The sequence below is a fragment of the Gymnoscopelus microlampas genome (assembly GCF_963454915.1).
Source record: "Gymnoscopelus microlampas genome assembly, chromosome: 24".
In the NCBI taxonomy this organism is placed as follows: domain Eukaryota; kingdom Metazoa; phylum Chordata; class Actinopteri; order Myctophiformes; family Myctophidae; genus Gymnoscopelus; species Gymnoscopelus microlampas.
Genome location: NC_139961.1, coordinates 19,756,626 through 19,780,392, shown reverse-complemented (window position 1 = coordinate 19,780,392; position 23,767 = coordinate 19,756,626). Strand labels below are relative to the sequence as shown.

Genomic DNA, 23,767 nt, shown 5'->3' with positions numbered 1-23,767 from the left:
CCGCGCCCAAATATGGACAATTGTATTGCTGTGACATCCGTCTCCGGAAGCCCATAATATACACCTTCAGCCAACAGTATTTCTCACAACTATCCTTTGTTCACTTCGTAGATATTGTACGGTAGCAGTCTAGGAGGATTCAGTGGATTACATTGCTTCACAAGCTCATCAGAGCATTGATTTCATCCACCACCCTGGAGTAATTGATGCCCCACCCATTTATCCAGAACACCTTCCATCTTACAGTATACATCTAATTCACAACATCGCAGCATACCTACTGAAGCTGAACACAGCAGGTCTTCGAAGGAATGAGCACTTCAGAAGAAGAGTCGTGGATCTCCTGGTTTTGTGGACTGCGGGGGAACGAGTTCTTCTGCGAGGTGGACGACGACTACATGCAGGACAAGTTCAACCTGACGGACCTCAGCGAGCAGGTCTCCCACTACCGCCAGGCCCTGGACCTCATCACGGACGCAGACCCGGACGAAGAGCAGGACAACCCCAACCAGATCGACCTGGACCAGGCGGCCGAGATGCTGTACGGCCTCATCCACACGCGCTACATCCTCACCAACAAGGGCATCACGCAGATGCTGAGGAAGTACCAGCAGGGGGACTTCGGCTGCTGCCTCCGCGTCTACTGCGACAACCAGCCCGTGCTCCCCATCGGCCTGTCGGACGTCCCCGGCGAGGCCATGGTGAAGCTGTACTGTCCGAAGTGCATGGACGTGTACACGCCCATGTCCTCGAGGCACCACCGCACGGACGGCGCCTACTTCGGCACGGGTTTCCCCCACATGCTGTTCATGGTGCATCCAGAGTACAGGCCCAGGAGGCCCACCAGCCAGTTTGTCCCCAAGCTGTACGGCTTCAAGATCCACCCCAATGCCTACCAACTGCAACTTGCAAGCAGCGTCCAGCATCAACAGTCTCCACAGATGGCCAACCCCTAGATAAACTTTGATCATTTCAACGAACCCCAGTTTCATATGCAATAGGCCACAAACTCACATTTGATACAAAAACTTTTTTTTTTGTCTCTGGGACCCCAATCTACACTGTAAAATCCTCAGTATTCATTTTACTCTGAGAGAGTACAAATGGAAGGAAGAAAATGGACCTCAGAGTTACGGACGAATAAGGGCCCATTTGGACCCCTAGTGGTCCACAGACCTGACGTTGAGAAACAGTGCTCTAATCAGGGGTCTTCAACAGAGGGGCCGCCACAACTTTGTGTTATAGGAGGTTATAGTTTTTTTTTTTACATTAACCACTTTCGAACGCTAGCCGAAAATAGCGGATCTAAAAGCTCACAACGCCTCAATGCCGTGAGGCCTTGTGAGCTTGTAGATTGGCTTTTTTCGGCAAAGAGGTTTGGTGTAGGGGGAAAAACGAGCAGACCATGTACGAGTTTTCACTGAGGGTTTAAGTGGTTAACTATCTGAAAATACACATTGACATGAATCCAACACAACGCTACACAATGATAGTGCTGTCAAACATTAACTCTATGAAGCCATCTATGAAATCTATGAAAATGTTTAATTTAACACAATTGTATACAATATGTAGTGGGGGTCTCTGCTCCATCTCTCTCTCAGCTAAGGGGTCCTTGGCCTGAAAAACATTGAGGACCCCTCTCTAGATTGCACAGGAAGAGAGAGAGAGAAATTATAACTAGAAAAAGTGCTCCTCGGAGCACAAGTCTCCGTCAGCAGACTTGTGTTGGGAATGTTGGGAATGTTCTAATTCTTATGTTCTAATTCTTACAAAAAATAGAACATGTTACTGTGTCATAGTAACATGACACAAGTGTCCTATCCGTCTGTATAACTGTCCTATCCGTGTCCTATCCGTCCTGTCTGTGTAAGTGTCCTATCCAATTGTTACAGTATCCGCCATTTCTCAGCCATTTAGTGATTATTCCTGTCTTACCTCACTTTGAAAGAGGCAAAGACTCTTTCAAAGTGACACATGTATTTATAGCCCGTTATATGTCACTAGCCAATCAGATCACACTATTTCACCGTATTGTCAAGTGTCACGTGAGGCTCGACCAATGTTTGCTTGGCTGACGGAAAGTGAAAACAAACTCTCCTGGCGGAGACAGTGGCCCTCATTTATCAACGCAGCGTATAAACCGGCGTATATTTTTCCATATATTCGGCCGTACACCAACGTCGAAGTCACATTTATCAACGCATCCTACACAGCTGATCCGAGCTTACACTTGGTCCCAGCGTTGATAAATGTCACGGCTGAAACGAGCGTCATTTAAATAACACGCCCTTTAAATATTCTCAAAACGCCCCGATTTTACGACATGAAGACGAACCAGAATACGACCAAAGACATGAAAAGCCAATAAGAAACAGCTTCCCCCGCTCGCCACAACCCCACCCCACCCAGCCTGAGGATTGTATTAATATTATCTCCACCAGGCCATCTTTAGCCGCAGGACTGATCAACGCCACATTTCTTGTGGCCACTGCAAGTAGGCCAAGGAAGTACATGCATGCCTTTTTCCCCGCATATTATGTATATTTTGTGAAATATTGAACTTTATTTTTTAATGGAAGTCAATGGTGGGTCGGCTAGGGCTGAAACCTTTCCCAAATATGGAGTCATATGTCAGAGATACATCAAATATATCATACCTGTATAAACGGCATAGTGTGAAAATGTGCCCTGTGTTTACATAACAAAACAATAAATACATAGTTTACCCATACTTTCCCAGGGGTTCTCAACCTGTGGGTCCGGACCCCCAAGGGGGGGGGGGTCCCCAGATGACAGTGAAGTGACAATTTAAGGACTATTAATGCCTTTTTAATACAAAAAAAAAGCCAAATTGTCAATATAAGAAAGAGGCAATTTTTTGGAAAATAGCCGATCTACAAGCTCACAAAGCCTCACAGCACGAGGCATTGTGAGCTTGTAGATCTGCTATTTTCACAATATTTATCTGTGAAACCGAGTCAAAGAAAATCCACTCCTACATTCCAAGTTCTTATCAGGTTTGGGGCGGGGGGTCAAATATGATTATTTTGGGGGGTCACGGCCTGAAAAGGTCGAGAACCACTGCTCTACACCAGCAGTTTATCAGACCCTGGAGTAGTGTGGTGGTGTTTACCTGCAGAAACACATCGCCCTTTCACTGTATTGTGGTGTTTTTCACTGATTCTGTAGCCCCGTCTATACCAAAACAAACAAAAAAGGTACAAATCGGCACCACACTACTCCAGTGGCTGATGACTGCTGGTATAGAGGGACATTCTGGGTAAAACATGTATAGATTGTTTTCTTACGTAAACACAGGGCAAAGTTATAAAGTATGCCTTTAACCCATTAAGACCTGATGCGATTCTTAAAAATGTTTTCTAAAAAAATCTAAAAAAGAATGTTTTCAAGATTTTTCAAAAATAGCAGATCTAAAAGCTCGTAGCGCGGCACTCGGTGCCGCGCTATGAGCTTGTATACCTGCTATTTTTGAATAGCCTAAAGAAATCTAAGTGACACGGATGCGTTCCCGGTCTTAATGGGTTAAGCCGGAGATAAATTAATCATACCTGCCGTTCTAGCTACATTATTCCTATCGTATCTATAATCTTAACATTTTACTCCATCACATCCAGTACTTTTTTGTCTCCATTATCTTGTATTGTTAGCACAGTCTCTGCAGAACACGTCCCACCAACATGTCTCTGCATGCATCTATGACAAATTAATTCTTTCCTACATCCATATATACGGACGCTATACCACAAGATTAGAAACCAATATTGAAACCAACAATAGCTTGAAAACATTCTTTAAAATAAAATGTAAATACAAGTGTGAATTTTATATTTCATCTTGGCGTTCCGGCTCTGCAATACATTACTCCCTGCTGCTGCTCAGCACATTAGCAGACCACCATTTAAGAGCAGGGAGATATATACATCTATAACAAACACCCCAGGGGAAACAGAACCCTTGGGGAAATCAGAGCCTACTGGTGGTGCTGGGGTGGTGGTGGTGGTGCTGGGGTGGTGGTGGTGGTGGTGGGGGGAGCAAACAAAGCATATACAGCATCAGTGGCAGCACTGACAGCGTAATGTGCAATGAATCAGGTGTGCTTAAAGACGGGGTGCCGTGATTTCCCCCCCTAAAACATAATCATCAGGTATTATGGTTATACTAGGAGGAAGATTTTTTTCAAAAAAGTGTACAGAAATTGTTAAAATTATGTTTTTATGTGGACACGCCTCCAGTTCATTAAGTATACCTGGTTCTCACCATAGCACCTCCTCCACCCAACTGTCCTAGTCCCTCCTCCTCCTCATGCCCACACCTGTTGTGTTATTATAATATAATGAGGGGGAGGGTATGTTTTTACTATGTCACTAAAGCGCTGTTTCTCTATTGGCATGTTTGACCCTCAAGGTTTCAGCCTCCAGGAAGAAACTCCAAATAGTCAGAGAAAACATAAAACACCATAAAACCACCACCGGGGCGCTTAATGAAGTTCTTTCAACCTCATAGACACATGAAAAACTGAAAAAAAAAAGTGCAAAAACATGGCACCAGCTCTGTAAGTAGTCCGGCCAAAACCCCATTCACTTCAATGGCAAAAAAATGCTTCTGCAGCCAACAGGAGGGCAAATAGCGACATCTCCCGGGCCATCAATCGGAACTGCATGCTGATAATGACTTCCTATTTGGTCTCAAATCCAGCGGAGCTTCCTTTTCCGCCTGGTTACAACAGATAGCTCTAATTAAGCAGACAGTCCTGTCCAATGGCGACTCCCCGAACGCCAGCCAGACACTCTCTATACTGTAGCTGCTAATAATGACTCTATCCCCACTTCAGCTCACAGGAAGTGGGCCACAGGATGTCTCTGGAGGGGTCATCCGTGCTGTTATAAGCTGGTCTCACATACAGTACTGCTGCATATAGGATTGAGTTCACGCACAGAGGAAAGGGACGTATTTAAATCAAAGCGAGGATGGAGGCCTCGGTGAATGGTGTTATAGTCTGAAGCAGAGACAGGAAACATTACATTTTTGGCCTCATGGGCTAGACAGAAAAAAGGCTCGCACAGGTTTAAAGATGCAAAGATATGTTCTGTGTTGCGCCAATTAAGCCCCTACTGTGTATACTTACTTAGTCATACGACGAATAGTGAAAATAGCTAGTTATAGTCTGATCATTGCCTACTGTGCTTTCTATTTAGACCATACATGGGCAGCTGGCGGCCCTTACCTTCACTCAATGCGGCCTGCAGGTTAATATTGGAATACTGTTACAGTATATTGATTTCAGGTGTTCCAATTTCAAACATGCAATCATGACCTGTTTTAATTACTTCAGTCTATATTATTAGTTTAATGACTTTTTTTTATGTCCAATGTATTTGCATTTAAGTTCATAAAGTTAACTTAAGTATAACTAAATGCATTTGAAATTAAATAAAAATGTTACTTTTCAGGATTCAAATTCCAAAATAGCAAAAAAAAAATCAGGATTCCAATTCCAAAATAGCAAAAATAGCAGATCTACAAGCTCAAAACGCGCCGCGATGCCACAAGTTTTGAGCTTGTAGATCTGCTATTTTTGGTACTTTTGTGTGACATACTTACTAGAATGACGCAATTTTGACATTCATTTACGAAACAAGTTAAAATATGCCCCCTGGAGTGAGTGTGGAAATACAGTGGCCCTCTCCATCATCAAAGTTGCCCACCCCTGATTTAGACGTTGGAGTACAGTGCAGTAAATACTTAAAAAACGTAGAAGTACTGTTGCCTGGCATTGGCCAGACTGATAACGTGGATTCACTCTTACGTTCCTCCCCGGTATCAGTCTGGACTTCGGCCCATAGGGAGCGAGTATGAGAAATCAGAAAATGAACGGGCCAATCAGTGACTTTGTTTCAACTGCTGTCCGTACAACAGTGAAAAGCGTCAAAATCATTTTCTAATTTCAATTTCAAAATCTAATTTCTAATTTCATACTCGCTCCCTATGGGCCGAAGTCCAGACTGATACCGGGGAGGAACGTGAGAGTGAATCCACTTTATCAGTCTGGCCAATGCCAGGCTAGAAGTACTGACCCAGTCCTTTAGTTTAGACCATGGGAAACAGAAGAGCCACACACAATTAGGAAGTGAAATGAAAATGAATGCTGAATTTACATTTTCACCATGTCCAAAAGAATCCGAGGCGAGCATGTCGAAAATGTTGCACTTTCTGAAACGAATATGTCAAAACGATCGGTAATCGGTTGGACCAGGAGGACTCTCCGAAATTCTGGATCAGCTTTACAAATCTAGCATCAGTCGGGCTCTCGTGTTGACCCACAAACCCAGTATTGTACTCACTAGCCAGCTGTGGTTGTGCTGCTGTGGACCACTGTCTGCTGTGGAGACTGTCTGGTCTGGGCAGACTAGTGGTGATAACTATTTAAGATAGTCAAAGAGACAATGCCCTCAATACCCTCATAACTGTTGAACCAGGGGTCTTCAACAGGGGTTCTGGGACCCCTAGGGGGTCCTCAGAGTTACTATAGGGGGGGCACCCTATCTTTCTGTGATTGGATCTTTTTTTTTTGCATTAACCACTTGAACCCTAGCCTTTTCTGGGGGGGAACGTTATGCGAAAATAGCCGATCTACAAGCTCGTAGAGCTTGTAGATCGGCTATTTTCAGCAAAGAGGTTTGGTATAGACTGGAGGGAATAAAGAGCAGACAATGTACACGTTTTGAGTTTTTTAAGTGAACTGTCTGAACATACACACTAACATGAATCTAACTCAACGCTACACATTGATAGTGCTGTCAAACAAGTCTATGAATCCATCTATGACATCTATGAAATAGTCTAATCTGCAACACTATTTTATACAATATGTAATGGGGTGGGGGGTCCCTTCATCTCTCTCTCAGCTAAGGGGTCCTTGGCCTGAAAAATGTTGAAGACCCCTGCGTCGAAAATACTTCCCCGATGTGAGTGACACCCAGAGCCACAACACTAGAGGGAGCGGAGCGACCATGAGCTGGTCCCACATTTAGAACAAACATGCAGTGTTGTTTTGGTGATTTTGTTAGTGGTGGGACGCTATTTTAATGACGTCACACACACACACACACACACACACACACACACACACACACACACACACACACACACACACGCACGTACGTCGCTTAACACCTACACTACAGGTCACACAACGGACAATTGATCTGCATCTAGGCTCATTGCTATGTTAATCCTATGTTAATTCATGCTGGTGTGACAACCGGCAGTCGCCTTGGTGATTTTAAGGTTGTTTTATATCTACGCATGTGCGTGCGCGTGCTCCTGTTCAAAAAAGGGGTTGCATGGCGTGTTACCCCGTCCCATGAGCAATGCATCCCTGCACACATGGGGAAGTTGTCAATCTTCTACTCTGCCACCGACATGTGGAGTGCTCTGACACCATCCATTAAAGGATGTGTAACACTGGTTTCTTTCAAAATTGGCCTGAAAAAAAAGACAACATCAGTAGACCTGAAGGGGAGGTGAATGTAATCTTCCCATCAGAGAGAGAGTCATTATGCCAAAATGCACCACTGAGCAGCACAGGAGGTCATTCCTGCCTGCGGACATACTTTTTGCAACGCTTAGCTGGCATTAATTGATTTGCAATATAGGCCTGCAGATGTGTAATACCGTTTTGTTGTTTTTAATCTAGTACAGGAGTCTTCAACGTTTTTCAGGCCAAGGACCCCTTAGCTGAGAGAGGGATGAAGCAGTCACTACATATTGTATACAATTGTGTTGCAGATTCTTTTTCATAGGTTTCATAAACAGCTTCATAGACTTGTTGGACAGCACTATCATCAGTGTTGTGTCAATTTGTGTTTTTTTTGTTCGTTCACTATACATTTTCTATTAATAAATTGGGGCGGTGTTAATGTGTATTTTAAGACATTTAACCATTTAAACCTTCCTTACTTTGTCAACCTGGCTCTGTACTTGGTCTGCTCTTTCTCTTTGCCGAAAATAGCAGATCTACAAGCTCACAACGCGTAGTAGGGTGACACCTAGTGAGCTTGTAGATCTGCTATTTCCGGTGAATATTCCCCCCCTATATGGGTCCTGGACCGGCAGACCCCCTGTTGAAGACTGGGAATTACTGAGAATCTGAGAATTACAGAGGCTGTCAGTTAGTTCATTGTGTGGTCAAATGTCTGTCAAATTACATGTAAAATAAAGTATTAGACGGTAGTTTCTGTGTTTGTGTGCTCGACAACTGAGGTGAAATTGCAGTATCACTTGTGGAAGAGAGCGGACTGAATGTCAACACGACGTGTGCAAACCGCAATATTCTGCAGGTGAAGTTAATGAGGGCTTGCTAAAACCGAGCAAGTGACTAGTAGTGTCTGTAGCTTGAAGTCTCACTATAGCTCAGAGGGATGTTTTATTAGCTATTCTTTGAGACACACATACAGGGTTTTGGACCAATAAACGCCTTTGTTTGGCCCGGATTCGGGACAGCTGACGCTTCTCTGGGCCAAACAAAGGCATCACGTGACGTTGATCCACTTCCCCTAAATGATTCAATACTGAGAAAAAAATAAAGTCTGGTGGGAAACGTGCAGACCAGGGCAGTTTGGCTTTATTATTCCAGATTAGAGCTCAACGCATGCCATATTTTTGTGTCGGATGCCAGATAGATAACATCACAATCATCTTTACCACTTAATCCATTTATACGTTGGCTATTCAAAAATAGCAGATCTACAAGCTTGTACATCTCCTATTTTTTGGGGGAAAAAATCAAATGATTATGAATGTCCTCTTCTGGGGGTCCCTGGCACAAAACCTCTTCAGATGGGGGTCCCCGGACCAATATATATCAATTTGGGTGTCCTTAACGTGGAAAAGTTGGAGAACTACTGGGGTGCTGCATACACCCACTACGGTGTTATGTTAAAGGGTCTACACCATGAATTTAAAAAATACTAATAATATTTAATATCATATTGTTTATGTCCCTCATACGTTTTTCAAAAGGTTTGAGCCTAAATCAAGCCTCAGATATACTCATTCCAACTAACTTCTCTCTGGCGTATAAAGCACTTTCACCTGCAATACCACATTGTCCTATTTGGCACGGGGCGCTATTGAGCCAGTTTGTATGCATGTTATATCCTGGTTCTGTGTGGAAAAAGTAAAAAAAAAGAAATAAGAAAAAAATAAGAAAAATATATATATTTTTTGGGTTGGAACTGAAAAACGGGAGGAATTGTTCCCCCTGCCTACGTAGGCAGGGGGACCAAATCAATTTGGCCTGTTTTTAGACCAATTTACAGAAAACCCCAGATTTGCTGTGAAAGCCTGAGTGTTCAAACTGGGGTATTTTTGAGGATAGAAGAGAGGTAGGGGAGACCAAAAACACACAAAAAAGAAGAAAAAGTTAAAATTCATGGTGTAGACCCTTTAAGCCCTTTGGAGCAGGTTATATTATTAAATAGCATATTTTGCTTACATAAATACAAAAATACACCTACTGAGGTGTGATGTGCAGGATCTTTAAGGCCGGTTGCGTTTCAGTTTGTAATTTTAATGCTCAAATGAAACAGCCATAATGTTGTGAAAGTGTAACACTTAAACACCAACCAATGTTAATGTTGTTTTTTCCATTGCTAATTTGAATAATGGGTTTGTCAGTGACTGATAATGTTGTATGCCTGAATGCAAACCACACAAAAAGAGATGGTAATGCTTTGAATATTATACATTATATAATATTATATATATGAATATTATATATATATCACTGAGAATGTGCGTAATGCTTTGTTTTATCACCTGTATCCTACAGTATACAGATTGTGTGACATATTTCTAATATTTTTTGTGACATATTTATAATATTTCTAGAGTTGCAAAAAAGAAAAAAGGTGGGCATACACAATAATTTGATGAGTACATGTAGGTCTGTGCATGTTCAAATCATATACAGTATTCTTACGTTGAAGACCCCTGATCTACAACAAATGAAATCACTTAATCTACAAAATGTTTCAACATATTTATTTCGATTTTTTCATGTTGAACCGGAACAGAAACAAGATGTCCTTTGATGGCTGGGACTTTTTTTAAATGATTCAATATTGATAAAATAAAGAAAATGTCTAATAGGGAACAGACCAGGACATTTTGGCTTTATCATTCCAGATTAGAGCTCAACCCATGCCATATTGTTTGGGTCTGAGGTCAGAGAGTCCTAGCCCACCGATTACCGATGTTTTGAATGATATTGTTGTCCAAAAGTGCTAAATCAATTTGAAAAACTGACTTGCATGTCAAAAAAATTAAGTCCACACGCTGGATCATGCTCCAAAGTAAAAGAAATACATTGGTTCCTTTTACACCATCATTGGACGTGACGTTTTGAGAAACGTCACGTCCAATGATGGTGTAAAAGCAACCAATACATTCTGAGCTGTTTTTTAGTGAGTGGATGTGCGTGCTTTGTCTGTACACATAACATTATATTGCAGAATACAAAAAAGCCAAATAATGGCTGATATAATATCAAACCGATCAATATATTGGATTTACAAGATCTACAAACTTAGATTATAAGCTGACATGGCCAAAATAGAGACTCATAATGGTTCAGGCAGGTTGGTTAATGGCTGGAGTAAGTGCTGCATACACCCACTAAGGTGTTATTTTAAGCCCTTTGGAACAGGTTATATATTAAATTGCATATTATTTTTGCTTACATAAGTGCAAAATACACCCGCTGAGGTGTGATGTGTATGGGATCTGTAAGGCCGGTTTCATTTCAGTTCATAATTTTAATGCTCAAATTAAACAGCCATAAAGTTGTGAAACAGTTGAAGAGCCTGTAAACAGGACATGTGTTTTTTACTTCACCTCCAATGAGTACAGTATGCATACATGCCGATTGGTCCAACGGTGCCGGAGATTAGGTGCTCACAGATGGACTGACGGACACACAATCAGGGGCGACAAGGGGTCACCTTAATGGGTCAGCACTCAGCAAGAGTTTCTCTTTTTCCTTTTCATGTCAAGGACCCCCAAATTGATATGTATTTTGCCGCGGGCCCCCATCTGAAAGGGTTTTGTGCCAGGGACCCCCATAAGATTTGTCAACATTATTAAAAATGTTCCAACCACTTTCAACATTTTTCAAGAATGTCCAAAAATATCAGATCTACAAGCTTGTAGATCTGATATTTTAGTTTTAGGGAAAACAAATTATGTCGCTGCACCTGTATACTGTATAGCTAAAAGCTAAAATGACACAGATGATTTCCTGGGTTTTAATGGGTTAATGGCAAAGGGAAATGCTTTTTTTTTTTTTATAACTGCTATTTTTGAATAGCTAACATATATGGGTGCTGGTTATAATGATCGTGATGCTGTATTAACACATTTTGCTGGGGACCCACTGGAACCCCCTCAAGGACCCCTGGGGGTCCCCGAAGCCCACTTTGAGAACCACTCAGCAAGAGGATGCCTATGAGATTTGGTTGCAGGTCTTGCCTGCTCTCCTGTCTTCAGCTGAGTGATGGCATAGCAGCAAAATGCTACAGGGACAAAGAAGACACAAGGCAGTGTTGGAGATTTGCTACTTGGATGTGTGCACTGGTTCCAAACAGCATTTTTACTGGCTGAGCCAACTAGATGAATGAGAGCATAACCAATGCTGTAGTGCCCTCCTCTGGCCAAAATGGCACATGCCATGCTGTGTGAGACGGTCTGTGTTCTGCTGCTGAATAAAATATGTATTATTATTTATTTTAGTGTTGTGATTGGCCGTGCTACTGCAGGTCTTATTAGATTGTTAGGATTTGGAATATTACTGCCTATCATCAGAATGCTAACACATTATATCAATCTCTTCATCAAAGCTTCTCTTGAGAGGACAGGAGCAAAAGATTTAAAATATATGTTCTCAGTTTCCAAACGCGCCCAGTTACAAGTCGCTGGTTTTACGTAAGACAGGATACCAAGTGTTCACCTGAGGTTTTCCGCATTCCCTTTCCCTCCTGGGACACTACTGTAGATGAATTCATCAATCTGAATTATTTGTGTCTAGAAATGATTTATTGCATTGCATTGAAAAGTAGCAGCAGTTGACTCCTGGCAAAGTGAATTAGACACGACAGTACGACAGGGGGGCGGGGGGTAAAGTTAACCACTTATCCATTTATACGTTGACTATCCATTTATACGTTGGCTGTTAAAAAATAGCAGATATACAAGCTCACAGCGACGTGTCACTTTGTGCTGCGCTGTGAGCTTATACTACTTTTTTTAAAATATCATTTTGCATCATTTTGAATCATTTTGAGTTTATGTGATTGTGATTTTTTAAAATTTTGCCATGCAATACCCGTTGTACCAGTTGTCACTCAGAGTACATAGTGCAGTACCAATTTTCAACTTGGAGGCCAGAGAGTGTATGACGTCTGAGTCTATGATGTCAGTACTATGTCAGTGCTATGACATCATAAAGACAGAAAGACAGACAGACAGATACAGAGATTTGTGGATTTATAGGTATTTCTGGACGAGCGCTGATCTGACCGATTTCCCACTCAGCACATCACTGCCTTGGATCCTTGTTGTCCATACACACACACACCAAGTAAATCGGTAATACAGTTCTCCAGATGTGCCAGGATAACACTCAAATAGATTCTGTGCATTTATACGTCTAGGGCTGCACATTGGGAGCGCATTCCCCTCCGCTTATGTAATTGTCAGAGTAGCCGTTGTGCACGTCTGTCTGTGTCCCTTTTATGAAAAGGAGAAAGCAGCCAGCACTCAATACATGTCCTTTAACATAGGTTTATCTGCCTCACGGACATGTTTCAACATGTGTCAAGACAACAGGAAGTGAGCATTAAGTAGTGTATGCTTCAATTAAGACCAAATGAGTACAGGTGTGATTGTGTGCTGTCGTCACCTTGAAAGCTAACAATGATGTCGCTATAATATTAAATAGATAGCTAGGAAAGTACCATTACTATGTCAATTCAAATACAATGAAGAGAATCTACATTCACAAATATTGTCGGATAATGTACAGCGAGTCAACTATATCTATACATGAAATCAAAGCCACATGAAAGGAGGGCTGAGTATAAACCTACTAAGTGCCTGAACGGTTTGCAAACCTAACAAACAGGTAATCAACTGACTCACGAGATTCACAAATATTATACATGAATATGCACATATACAAAAAGATACCAATATATAAAATTACTAAGAGATACAAACATTAGAGGGGCCTTTTAACACACTATAATAATACTACTGTCTCAATATGGAAGTGTCTAATATGTAAATTTGGAAAAGCCGATATGAATGGACATTTTATTCTTTCATCATTATTCAAAGAAAGCAGCTGAATAATAGCTCCTCATCAAGACCCTTCGGGGGTTATGTCTGTAGTGTGTGGTTCCAAAAGGCCTCCCTCTGAAGTAACAGTCTGTCCCTGTCCCCACGTCTCTTTAAAGAGTGCAGACATCATGACCCACAGCATTGAAATGCCTAGCCGCTGATGATTTCTCATCATTGTTTCGGGTAGAGCTCAGGAAATAAACTTGTTTTCAGTAATGTCTAGTGGTTTTCCCCACATGCCATAACCCACAAGGGCATGTGTCCCTTTTATGCCCATATATGGAGATCTCTGTCTGTCTGTCTGTCTGTCTGTCTGTCTGTCTGTCTGTCTGTGTCCCTTTTATGCCCATATATGGAGATTTCTGTATATGTCTGTCTATGACAGTTTTAGTCCCGATGTTCCTTACAGAGGACAACTGTAGCTTTCCAATCATCTACATATCATGTGTGGGGGTATGGCCATGCCAACTAATGTTACAACATGTGCACTGTAGGCGATAATAGTGTGTGTCATTGGCTGAAACGAGGATAGGGATCACGCGAGGCGACGCGATGAGGCGACGCCTCGGAGGTACCGATGAGTCGGCTTAGGCGGACTTTGCAACGTTCGGCATGGTGACTCGCTCGCTTGACGGTGGCTCAAGTCCGCTTCAGACGGCGTGCCTCCATCGGGGCTGTCCGAAAACAAGCGCTCTCTTGCGTCTCGCCTCCTACGAATACAATATTAGCTCACTGTAGTGCACATTTTTAAAAAGACCGGTAGTTGGCATGGCCTTAAAATCAAATGGGGCAGATATGCAGAAAGTGGTATAGAAATCCACTGGATGCAGTGCCATTTAAAAGGGAATATTTATGTAGATGAAAATGTTCAACATCCAAGCATAAAAGGCCAAATTCAGGACACTGGCACTTTGGCACCGTTTGTGTTGTGTGTGACGTCACAGCAGAGCTCTGGTCAGCCTATAAAAGGTCTGAGGATAATTTAGACTTTCACTTCGTCTGGGTCACATTAGAGGTTTCCTGACGGTCATAGTGAGCTAAGAAAGACATATGGAGAAGAGTGACACTCCCCGCCCATCACGGTCCATGTATTGCAGCAGCTTTGACGATGAACTGCCGCTACTCGAAGGAGTGATGTCCAAATCTGCCAAGACTCAGGTCTTCTCCTGTTCCGAGTGTAACTATTCCTTCACGTCTGAGGTCTTCATCCACAAACACATGAAGAAGAGCCACAACCTCCTCTACCACCAAATGCTGCAGAATGGACATATCCCCTCAGCAGCCTGTCAGCAAATAACCAACTCTGTAACCAGCCAGGAACAAGGATCCGTAGACGGACCAGGGTTTTACAGTTCTCAACAGGTTACCGTGACTCTAACTCAACCAGGAGAAGTAAAGACACATCAGCTGACTGACAGAGGAAAGAAAACTCACATCTGTAAGCTGTGTGACAAGAGTTTCCAGAGTTCAGGTAATCTGAACAAACACCAGCGCATCCACACTGGAGTAAAACCGTACCACTGCAAGCACTGCGACAAAGGTTTCAGTGAGTTGGCGCAACTGAAGACTCACCAGCGTATCCACACAGGGGAGAAACCTTTCCGGTGTCAACAGTGTGGCAAGAGTTTCACCGAGTTGGGTAGTTTGCAGAGGCACCAGCGGATCCACACCGGAGAGAAGCCCTTTCACTGTAAACAGTGTAGCAAGAGCTTCAACGATCTAGGGAATCTGAAAAGGCACCAGCGTATCCACACAGGGGAAGCGCCTTTCCTCTGTGATCAGTGTGACGAAAGCTTCAAGGATAAAGGCAATCTGAGAAAGCACCTGTGTCTTCACACCGGAGGAAACCCGTTCCAGTGCAACCGGTGTGACAAGAGTTTCTATGCGATAGGTCACCTCAAGAGGCACCAGCGCATCCACACTGGAGAAAAACCTTTCCAGTGCAAGCAATGTGACAAGAGCTTCAACGATTTGGGTAATCTTAAGAGACACCAGCGCGTTCACACCGGTGAAAAACCTTTCCAGTGTCAGCGGTGCGACAGGAGTTTCAGTGTGATAAGTAACCTAAAGACACACCAGTGGCTGCACACCGGAGAAAAGCCTTTCCACTGCAAACAGTGTGGCAAGAGTTTCAATCAGTTGAATAACCTGAAGACGCACCAGCGCATCCACACCGGAGAGAAGCCTTTCAACTGCAAACAGTGCGGCAAGAGTTTCAGTGTGTTGAGTAACTTGAAGACACACCAGCGTGTCCACACTGGAGACAAACTGTCTAGTTCTGAGTGTTGAGATCTGAGTCTTTCACAGTCAAAAGAAGGAAATATGTTTTTACAGCGTGTCACTAAGCCTGTCTGTGTGTATAATTGTCTGGGGCTATTCTCAGCAACCGCCAGGCTGATCAGCATCATGTTTGCTGGCCAGTAGGCCAATGGAGTAAATCTATGCATTGTCTTTTTTTGAGTGGTGCCAACCACTCCTATATCAGACTTTGTCCGTATGTATGTATGTCCAATAAACAAACATTGATGACAACACGGGTGATGACAATACGGGGCTCATCAAAGGCACCACTCTCTTCACACAGGGTGTGATTTTTAAATATTATATATCTATCTAATTAACTAACCCAATAGATGTCAGACATTAAGTCAGAGACTCACATGGGAGCCCCTGTGTGTGTTTTTATCTGGAACAATGAAATGTCAATTGATCAATTGTCTGGAACATGAGATCCAGCTGGGATGGACAAAATGACCGTTGGAGGAGGAAAACGATTTGTTCAATATGTTTGTACATTCTGCGGCCCTACACTACGCTCCGCACCCTGAACATCTTGTTTATGGTGGTCTCCTGAGTCCTGGCAGTATAAGCCTTATAGCAGCAGCATAATGAAGGGCCTAGTCACAGGCAACAAGCCCTTACTGAGCCAGCCCTTACTTTGAGCTTCATTAAGTAGCGAGGATGTGTCGACTCCCGGAACGAAACAGAGGTGGTTCAACAGGAAATACTGTACGTATTATAGTTGAGAGCGCTCTTCCCCCCGTTTTGAGATTCTAGGAATTCTGGGAATCTGCAGTAGGCCTGCAATCTTGAAGAGCAGTGTTCTAGTGACGATTGAGTGCAATGCCCGGTGTGAAGTCGGTCAGAACGGCGGTTGTCCAGAACCACCAATCCGACTTACTGTATATGCCCATATATGGGAATATATGGAGTACCGGTTGTCCAGACCCGCCGATCGACTAAGACACCTGGGATCTCCATATATGGGCATAACAAGTACACAAGGACACACTGATACAGAGATCTCCATATATGGGCCATAAAAGGGACACAGTCAGACACATGGGTATAACGGTAGCAACAGGTATTGCGTAACTAGGTGGAGCATGCCTTCCCATCTTGCATCATTCCCGAGGTCTAGTGTACAATAATGACCTCTTTACAATATGAACACCCACCAAGCAAGCTTCAGTCAAAGGCCACAGAGATGTTCATGTCTGTAGAGAGTCCACTAGCAACAACAGCATCAGAAAATATACTGCGACAGGTCAGCCAATCTCACTCCAGGAGAATGGAGAATGGAGCCCGTTGGTCGGACTGGCCCCAACCAGTGTTGCCAGATTCTGTGAGAGAAACAAGCAACCAGGTCTAAGAAAACCAGCCCAAAAGAAGCGACTATGGGCGTGGGCCCCATGAGCACTTTAACATATACAACAGCTATTTGAAAATAGCAGATCTACAAGCTCGCAACGCGTCGCGATGCGACGCGTTGTGAGCTTGTAGATCGGCTATTTTCAAATAAAATCTTGCAGGGAAATTATAATTGGCAGATCTGGCAACCCTGGCCCCAACTATCCCTAACCCTATCTCACACTATCCAACGTTTGTCGGAGCATTGGGATGTTGGAATAATGGGATGTCAGAATTATTATTACGATCATATCGCGTGCGCACAGCACAAAGGGGGGCAAGAGTACAGACAAAACAGACATCACCTCGACACAAAGTATGCACAGCATGCACCACTTACACAGCCATGGTTCAATTCGATGGGGGGATGCCCTTGCTTTTGATACACCCCCCCCCTCCCGTTTATGTTTTATCCACGCTTCTTAAATACATGCATTTCCTTTATTTAAATGTTGCCAGTCTGATGTTCGATTTATGTTTCATAAATTCTAATTAGAACTCTTTTCAACTTTTTTTTTAAAAACTAACTATAATGGCAGATCTACAAGCTCACAGCCATGAGCATGTAGATCTGCTAGTTTTTATTTTTGCAGATTGAACTTTGAACATTACAGGCAACAAGTGAGACAGCCCCTCATAATGTTCTTTACCAGACAAGGTTACAGACAGGAAGCCAAGCCCAGAATTGTTCTGGAATCATATTGGATCATTGTTATTTTCTCACTGGAGATTATCTCACTCCGTCTGTCCGTCCGTGTGTGTGTGTGTGTGTGTGTGTGTGTGTGTGTGTGTGTGTGTGTGTGTGTGTGTGCGTGCGTGCGTGCGTGCGTGCGTGCGCGTGCGTGCGTGCGTGCGTGCGTGCGTGTGCGTGTGCGTGCGTGTGTGTCCGTCCGTCTGTGAACCTGTGATTGGCTAGCGAGACACATGATGAAATTAACTTCAAACTTCGCAGACGCGCTGTGATTGGCTAGCGAGACGCATGATGAAATTTAAAAATCACACCCAGTGTGAAGTGATCGGTGCTATTTAAAAACAACAGTGGTCATCACAATGATGGAAGCTCACTTAAAAAAAAAACACTTTTTTAAAAATTAAGTGGTGCTATTCATGAATAATTAATTTCGTCATGCGTCTCGCTAGCCAATCACAGTACTGAGCAGAGGGTCTGAATACCAATCAGCCAATCACAGTACAGCGAAAGACACATTTTCACGACGGAAAGAAAAACTTTCGCTACGGATGGGTCCCAAACCCACTTCCTGACCTCGCGGAGACCTGTGCTCCGAGGAGCACATTTTCTAGTTGATTGTGCAATGCCGTCGACTGCGATTGAGTTGTATCGATAATTGCGTACATATTCTAATGTATAGACCATTAACTAAGCACGGTGTCAGAGGGGATTGTTACCATAGACCATGAATGGATTAAAGTGAAAATGGGCCCTGTGCACAAAATCACGGTGGAGCTATAACATCCAACTTTCCGTTTTGGCCTGTAACAAAATGTAACCAAAATGTAACCCCTCAAAAACATGATCATTCCTCTCAAAATGAAATACAAGTGATCTCAGGAGTGATCTGACAATGTAATTGGCTTGCAGAATTTGTGGGAGGAGCCTATGGCCTATCACCAAATGGCCTATCACCAAATGGCCCAACACTATTCCTCCCAGCGTATTCCTCAGGTCCCAGCGGCTGCAACCCATGACTCGCGTTGGTGCAACTACACTTGCAATTCCCCCTAATTGCACCTTTCTATTTACTATTTAGAGAGAGCTGCGATGTTCACTACTTTTGTCGACTAGTATGATGAAGTAGGGCATTTATGAAAACATCTAAACATTTTAAATTTGGAGATACATGGTTTCTGCCCGACAGCAGCTACAGTATATCTTGTTTTGGGACAAATTGCACCCGTTAACATTAAAACACAAAAGGGACATTACTTAACATTAAATCAAATACATTGCGAAAGCCAAATAAGCCAAATTTAATATACGATACTTTTTCATATTTAAGTATTCCAGTCAATTTGACTGAGCAACTTTCACTAGTAATGTTGAGTAATATTTGACCAGGAGTATCTATACTTTGACTCGAGTACTGGCGTCGATTACTTTGCCCACCACACTGGCAATCACGGCAACAGCGCCTGCGCAAATTTGGGTTGTTAGGTAGGCATAGCAATGGTTTGTGGTGTGTGATGTCAGAACAGAGGTCTGGTCAGCCTATAAGATGTGAAGAGCAGGACCTAAACACTTTGTCCCGAGATGCTCTGGAAGGTTAATACGCAATAGAATGGGCAATGTTCCAGCCCCAACAGAACCCTACGTGTCCCCATCACAGTCCATGTACACCACCAGCAGCTTTTACGATGAACCACCGCTCATGGAAAGAGATGACGTCCCAATCTTCCCAGACTCAGGTCGTCTGTTCTGAGTGTACAAATGCCTTCACGTCTCAGATCTTCCTCCATGAACACATGAAGAGGAGCCACAACGACCTCTACCGCCAAATGCTAAAGAATGGAACGATCCGCTCAGCAGACTGTCGGCGAACAACCAGCAAGAAACAAGGAGACACAGGTGAACCAAGATCTTACAGTCGTCAACAGTTTACCAAGAGTTTAACTCAACCGGGAGACGTAAAGACCAAAGATCAAATGGCGCACGCAGGGAAGAAGACTCACGTCTGTACAGAGTGTGTCAAGAGCTTCAGTCATATAAGTAATCTGAAAAAACATCAGCGTCTCCACACCGGAGAAAAACCTTTCCACTGCAGACAGTGCAACAAGAGATTCAATCAGTCGGCTCACCTGAAGACCCACCAGCGTCTTCACACTGGGGAAAAACCTTTCCACTGCAATCAGTGTGACATGGTCTTCAGTCAGCTAGGCAACCTGAGGACTCACAAGCTGGTCCACACTGGAGAAAAACCTCTCCATTGTAAACGGTGTGACAGGAGTTTTAGTCGGTCGGATACATTGAGGAGGCACCAGCGTGTGCACACCGGAGAAAAGCCTTTCGACTGCAAACAGTGTGACAAGAGCTTCAACCAGGCAGCCCACCTTAACAGACACCAGCATATCCACACCAGAGAAAGACATTTCCACTGTCAACAGTGCGACAAGACGTTCACCGAGTTAGGTAGTCTGAATAGACACCAGCGTCTCCACATTAGAGAAAAGCCTTTCAACTGTAAACAGTGGCACGCGTGTTTCAATGATTTGCTCTGAAGACACTGAGAGAAAAAAGAATGCCCGCAACATCCATCCAGCCATCCATCTTCAACCGCTTATCCAGAGTCGGGTCGCGGGGGCAACGGTTTCAGCAGAGATCCAGACTTCCCTGTCCTGAGCAACACTAGCCACTTCCTCCTGGGGAATCCAGAGGTGTGCCCCCCCCATCTGGTCCTTGGTCTGCCACTCGGTCTCTTCCCAGAGCGAGATGCAGAGAGAGCCTCCCTTGGGAGATGCTCGGGTGGAATCCGTACTAGATGCCCGAACCACCTAAGCTGGCTCCTTTCCAAGTCAAGGAGCAGCGGCTCTACTCAGAGTCTATCTCGGGGTGCCTGCTACGCTCAGAATGAAATCGGAGTCTCAAAGTGCACGGGCCAAACAATATCATGAGATGTTGTTGGGCCATGAGATATAAGATTGAATTTTCGTCACTTGCTCTGACGACACAGCAACGTACCCACACTGAAAACAGTGTGACACTGGAGCGTATCCAAACACCACAACTCTGTCCACCAGAGGATGATGAAAACACCAAAACAGATATCGTCTAAAACAGCTGTTCTCAAACTTTTTAATTTCAAGGACCCCTACTTTGGTGTGCAATAGGGTCACGGACCCCCAAAGCTCTGACTCTGAGAGCGTACGAGTCCATGTGGTTCCATTTGTACACTCTGAGTTACAGACCTGCAAGGGTTCATCTGTTTCCTAATCCCAACTATCAATCATTTAGCTGGGGGCCCCCTGGAACCCCCTCAAGGATCCCTGGGATTGAGAACTACAGGTCTAAAACACGCTACCCCAGACAGCCCAAATGAAAGTAGTCTAATGTCATAGGCTGGCCTCCGAGTATGCAGATGAACCAAGATCTACTTCCACTCTAAACAGAGTTTCAGTCGGTCAGATAAATTGAGACCCCCAGCGTATCCACTGGACAGTTTGACTGTGTCAAGGAGTTATGTCACCTGAAGAAACAGTCTTCACACTGCAGAAAAGGGTTTCCACTGTGAACAGAATGATAGGAGGTGGATGTGCAGCCCTGCGGTTCAATCACTGTTGCTTTAGAGCCCTCCGGTCACATTCACACTTTGAATTATTTCTTTTGTTCCTAGAATATTTCTAAATAAATATAAATAAATTAAATCAAACATAATTTCACTATTACATTACCAACCACTACATGAAAATAAAATATCCTTGTGGGTGGCCAGTGGACGTCCCAAACGTGGCATGCCCATATATGGAGATCTTCAGGCACCGTGAAGCAGCCTGAAAATCTCCATGTCACAAACAAACATGCCAATATGGGCATTATTCTGGTGTGTGGACAGTTTGCTGGCATCACTGATGATGTCACGCTCTGACATCGCTCATCACAAGCTCAGGAACGTTACCATATATGGAGACTATTCTGGCACGTGGAGTGATGCACCGAGTGGTCAGATCAGCTGATCTCACAAAAAATATTGATAAAATAATAAATTCCCATATATGGGGTAGGCCTACCCTCATGTCATCAATATGACGTTATAGTACTGATACTCCATATTTGGGCATGCCTCACACAAACTCCATATATGGGCATAAAAGGGTCACAGAACAAACAGATACTGAAATATCCATATATGGACATGAAAGGGACAAACTGATGGGTACAACGGCTACTCTGACGGAGTGTATTGCATAACTGGTTGAGGCATGCGTTCCAAACTCACATCGTTCCCGACTTGCATGGCCCTTGAGTTAATTTAAAAAAAGAAAACAATATCAATAATATTTTAACCCCTTCTACCTGGGCACCAGGAAATGTAGGCTACATTAATATCCAGTTCAATATTGTTTGCAAAAGTGAGTGACTATGTCTAGAATAACAATAAGACGCACAAGAGAAGGTCTAAAGGCCATTGCACACAGGATGCGATTATTCGCACGGAAAAAACGCACCCTGTCTGAGCCAACCTAATAATCACAATAATCGCAATAATCGCATCCTGTGTGCAATGGCCTTAATAATGGCGCTACTTCTGCGCCATGTGGCCAGTCACATATGACACATACGGATTTGGGCAAGGTTTCAGTTTGAAACCATTTATTAACCGCCATTCACTTTTGTCAAGAAATGTAAGTTCTGAAAACTATACGAGCATGTGTAGTGTTTTGACTGGAAAGCAGTGAATCCAGTGGCATTTAAGAGAGAACTGGGTGCAGATAAGAAGGTTGAATGTCCAAGCATAAAATACCAAACCCAGGACTGCACAGGCTCTGCACAAAACTGCAACGGCACCTGTGCAAATCGGCATAGTTGGGTCGGCATGGCAAAGGTTTGTGTTTTGAGTGATGTCAGACCACAGCGCTGGTCAACACACATATATGGCGTGATGATGTCCTTAGATGTCATTATATATTGAAGACGTTGAAGAAACCGCCAGTATTGAAGAAGAATCTTCCAATCCGGACAGAGCTTTCCAGACACGTTGTCCCCGTCACAGTCCATGTATAGCAGCGATTTTGACAATGATGAACCGGTGCTCCTGGAAGCAGTCAGGTCTCAATCTTCCCAGGCGCAGGTCTTCTCCTGTTCTGAATGTACAAACACCTTCACATCTCAGATCGTCCTCCACGAACACATGAAAGGGTTTCACAACGACCTCTACTGCCAAATGCAGAAGAATAAACAGATCCCCTCAGCAGCCTGTCAGAAAAACCCCAGCTCCCTAACCGGACAGAAACGAGGAGACACAGATGAAGAAAGATCTTACAGTTGCCAACAATTGACCAACTGTTTAACTCGGCCAAGTGAGGTAAAGACACATATACCGACTTTGACAGGAAAGAACACTCACATCTGTAAACAGTGTGAAAAGAGCTTTGAAGTTTTGAGTTCTCTGAAGAATCACCAGCGTGTCCACACCGGGGAAAAGCCGTACCACTGTAAACGGTGTGACAAGAGCTTCGGCCATCCGAGTACCCTGAGGAGGCACCAGTACGTGCACACCGGCGAAAAGCCGTTCCACTGTGAACCGTGTGACAAGCGTTTTAGTCGCTTAGCTCACCTGGAGACGCACCGGCGTCTCCACACCGGTGAGAAACCGTTCCAATGTCAACAGTGCGACAAGAGTTTCAACCAGATAAATGCTCTACAGTCACACCAGCGCGTACACACAGGGGAAAAGCCTTTCCGTTGTGCGCGGTGCGACAAGAGCTTCAGTCATTTATGCACTTTGGAGAAACACCAGCGCATCCACACTGGAGAAAAGCCGTTCTACTGTAAAGAGTGTGGCAGGAGCTTTAGTCGGTTGGATACGTTGAAGGAGCACCACCAGCTGCTCCACACCGGAGAAAGACCTTTCCTTTGCATACTGTGTGACAAGAGTTTTGGTCATTTAAGTGCCCTGAAGAATCACCAGAAGCGTCTTCACAG

At 43.8% G+C, this 23,767-nt stretch overlaps 1 protein-coding gene across 1 annotated transcript; it reads left to right on the top strand.

Annotated features, from left to right (window-relative positions):
• Nucleotides 1-311: 311 nt before the first annotated feature.
• LOC311040580 (casein kinase II subunit beta-like) lies at nt 312-956 on the top strand (the record flags this gene model as incomplete). The annotated part of the gene is made up of 1 exon (XM_084050911.1): nt 312-956. One exon carries the CDS (start codon nt 312-314, stop codon nt 954-956), a length of 645 nt encoding a protein of 214 aa, XP_083907037.1.
• Nucleotides 957-23,767: the final 22,811 nt, after the last annotated feature.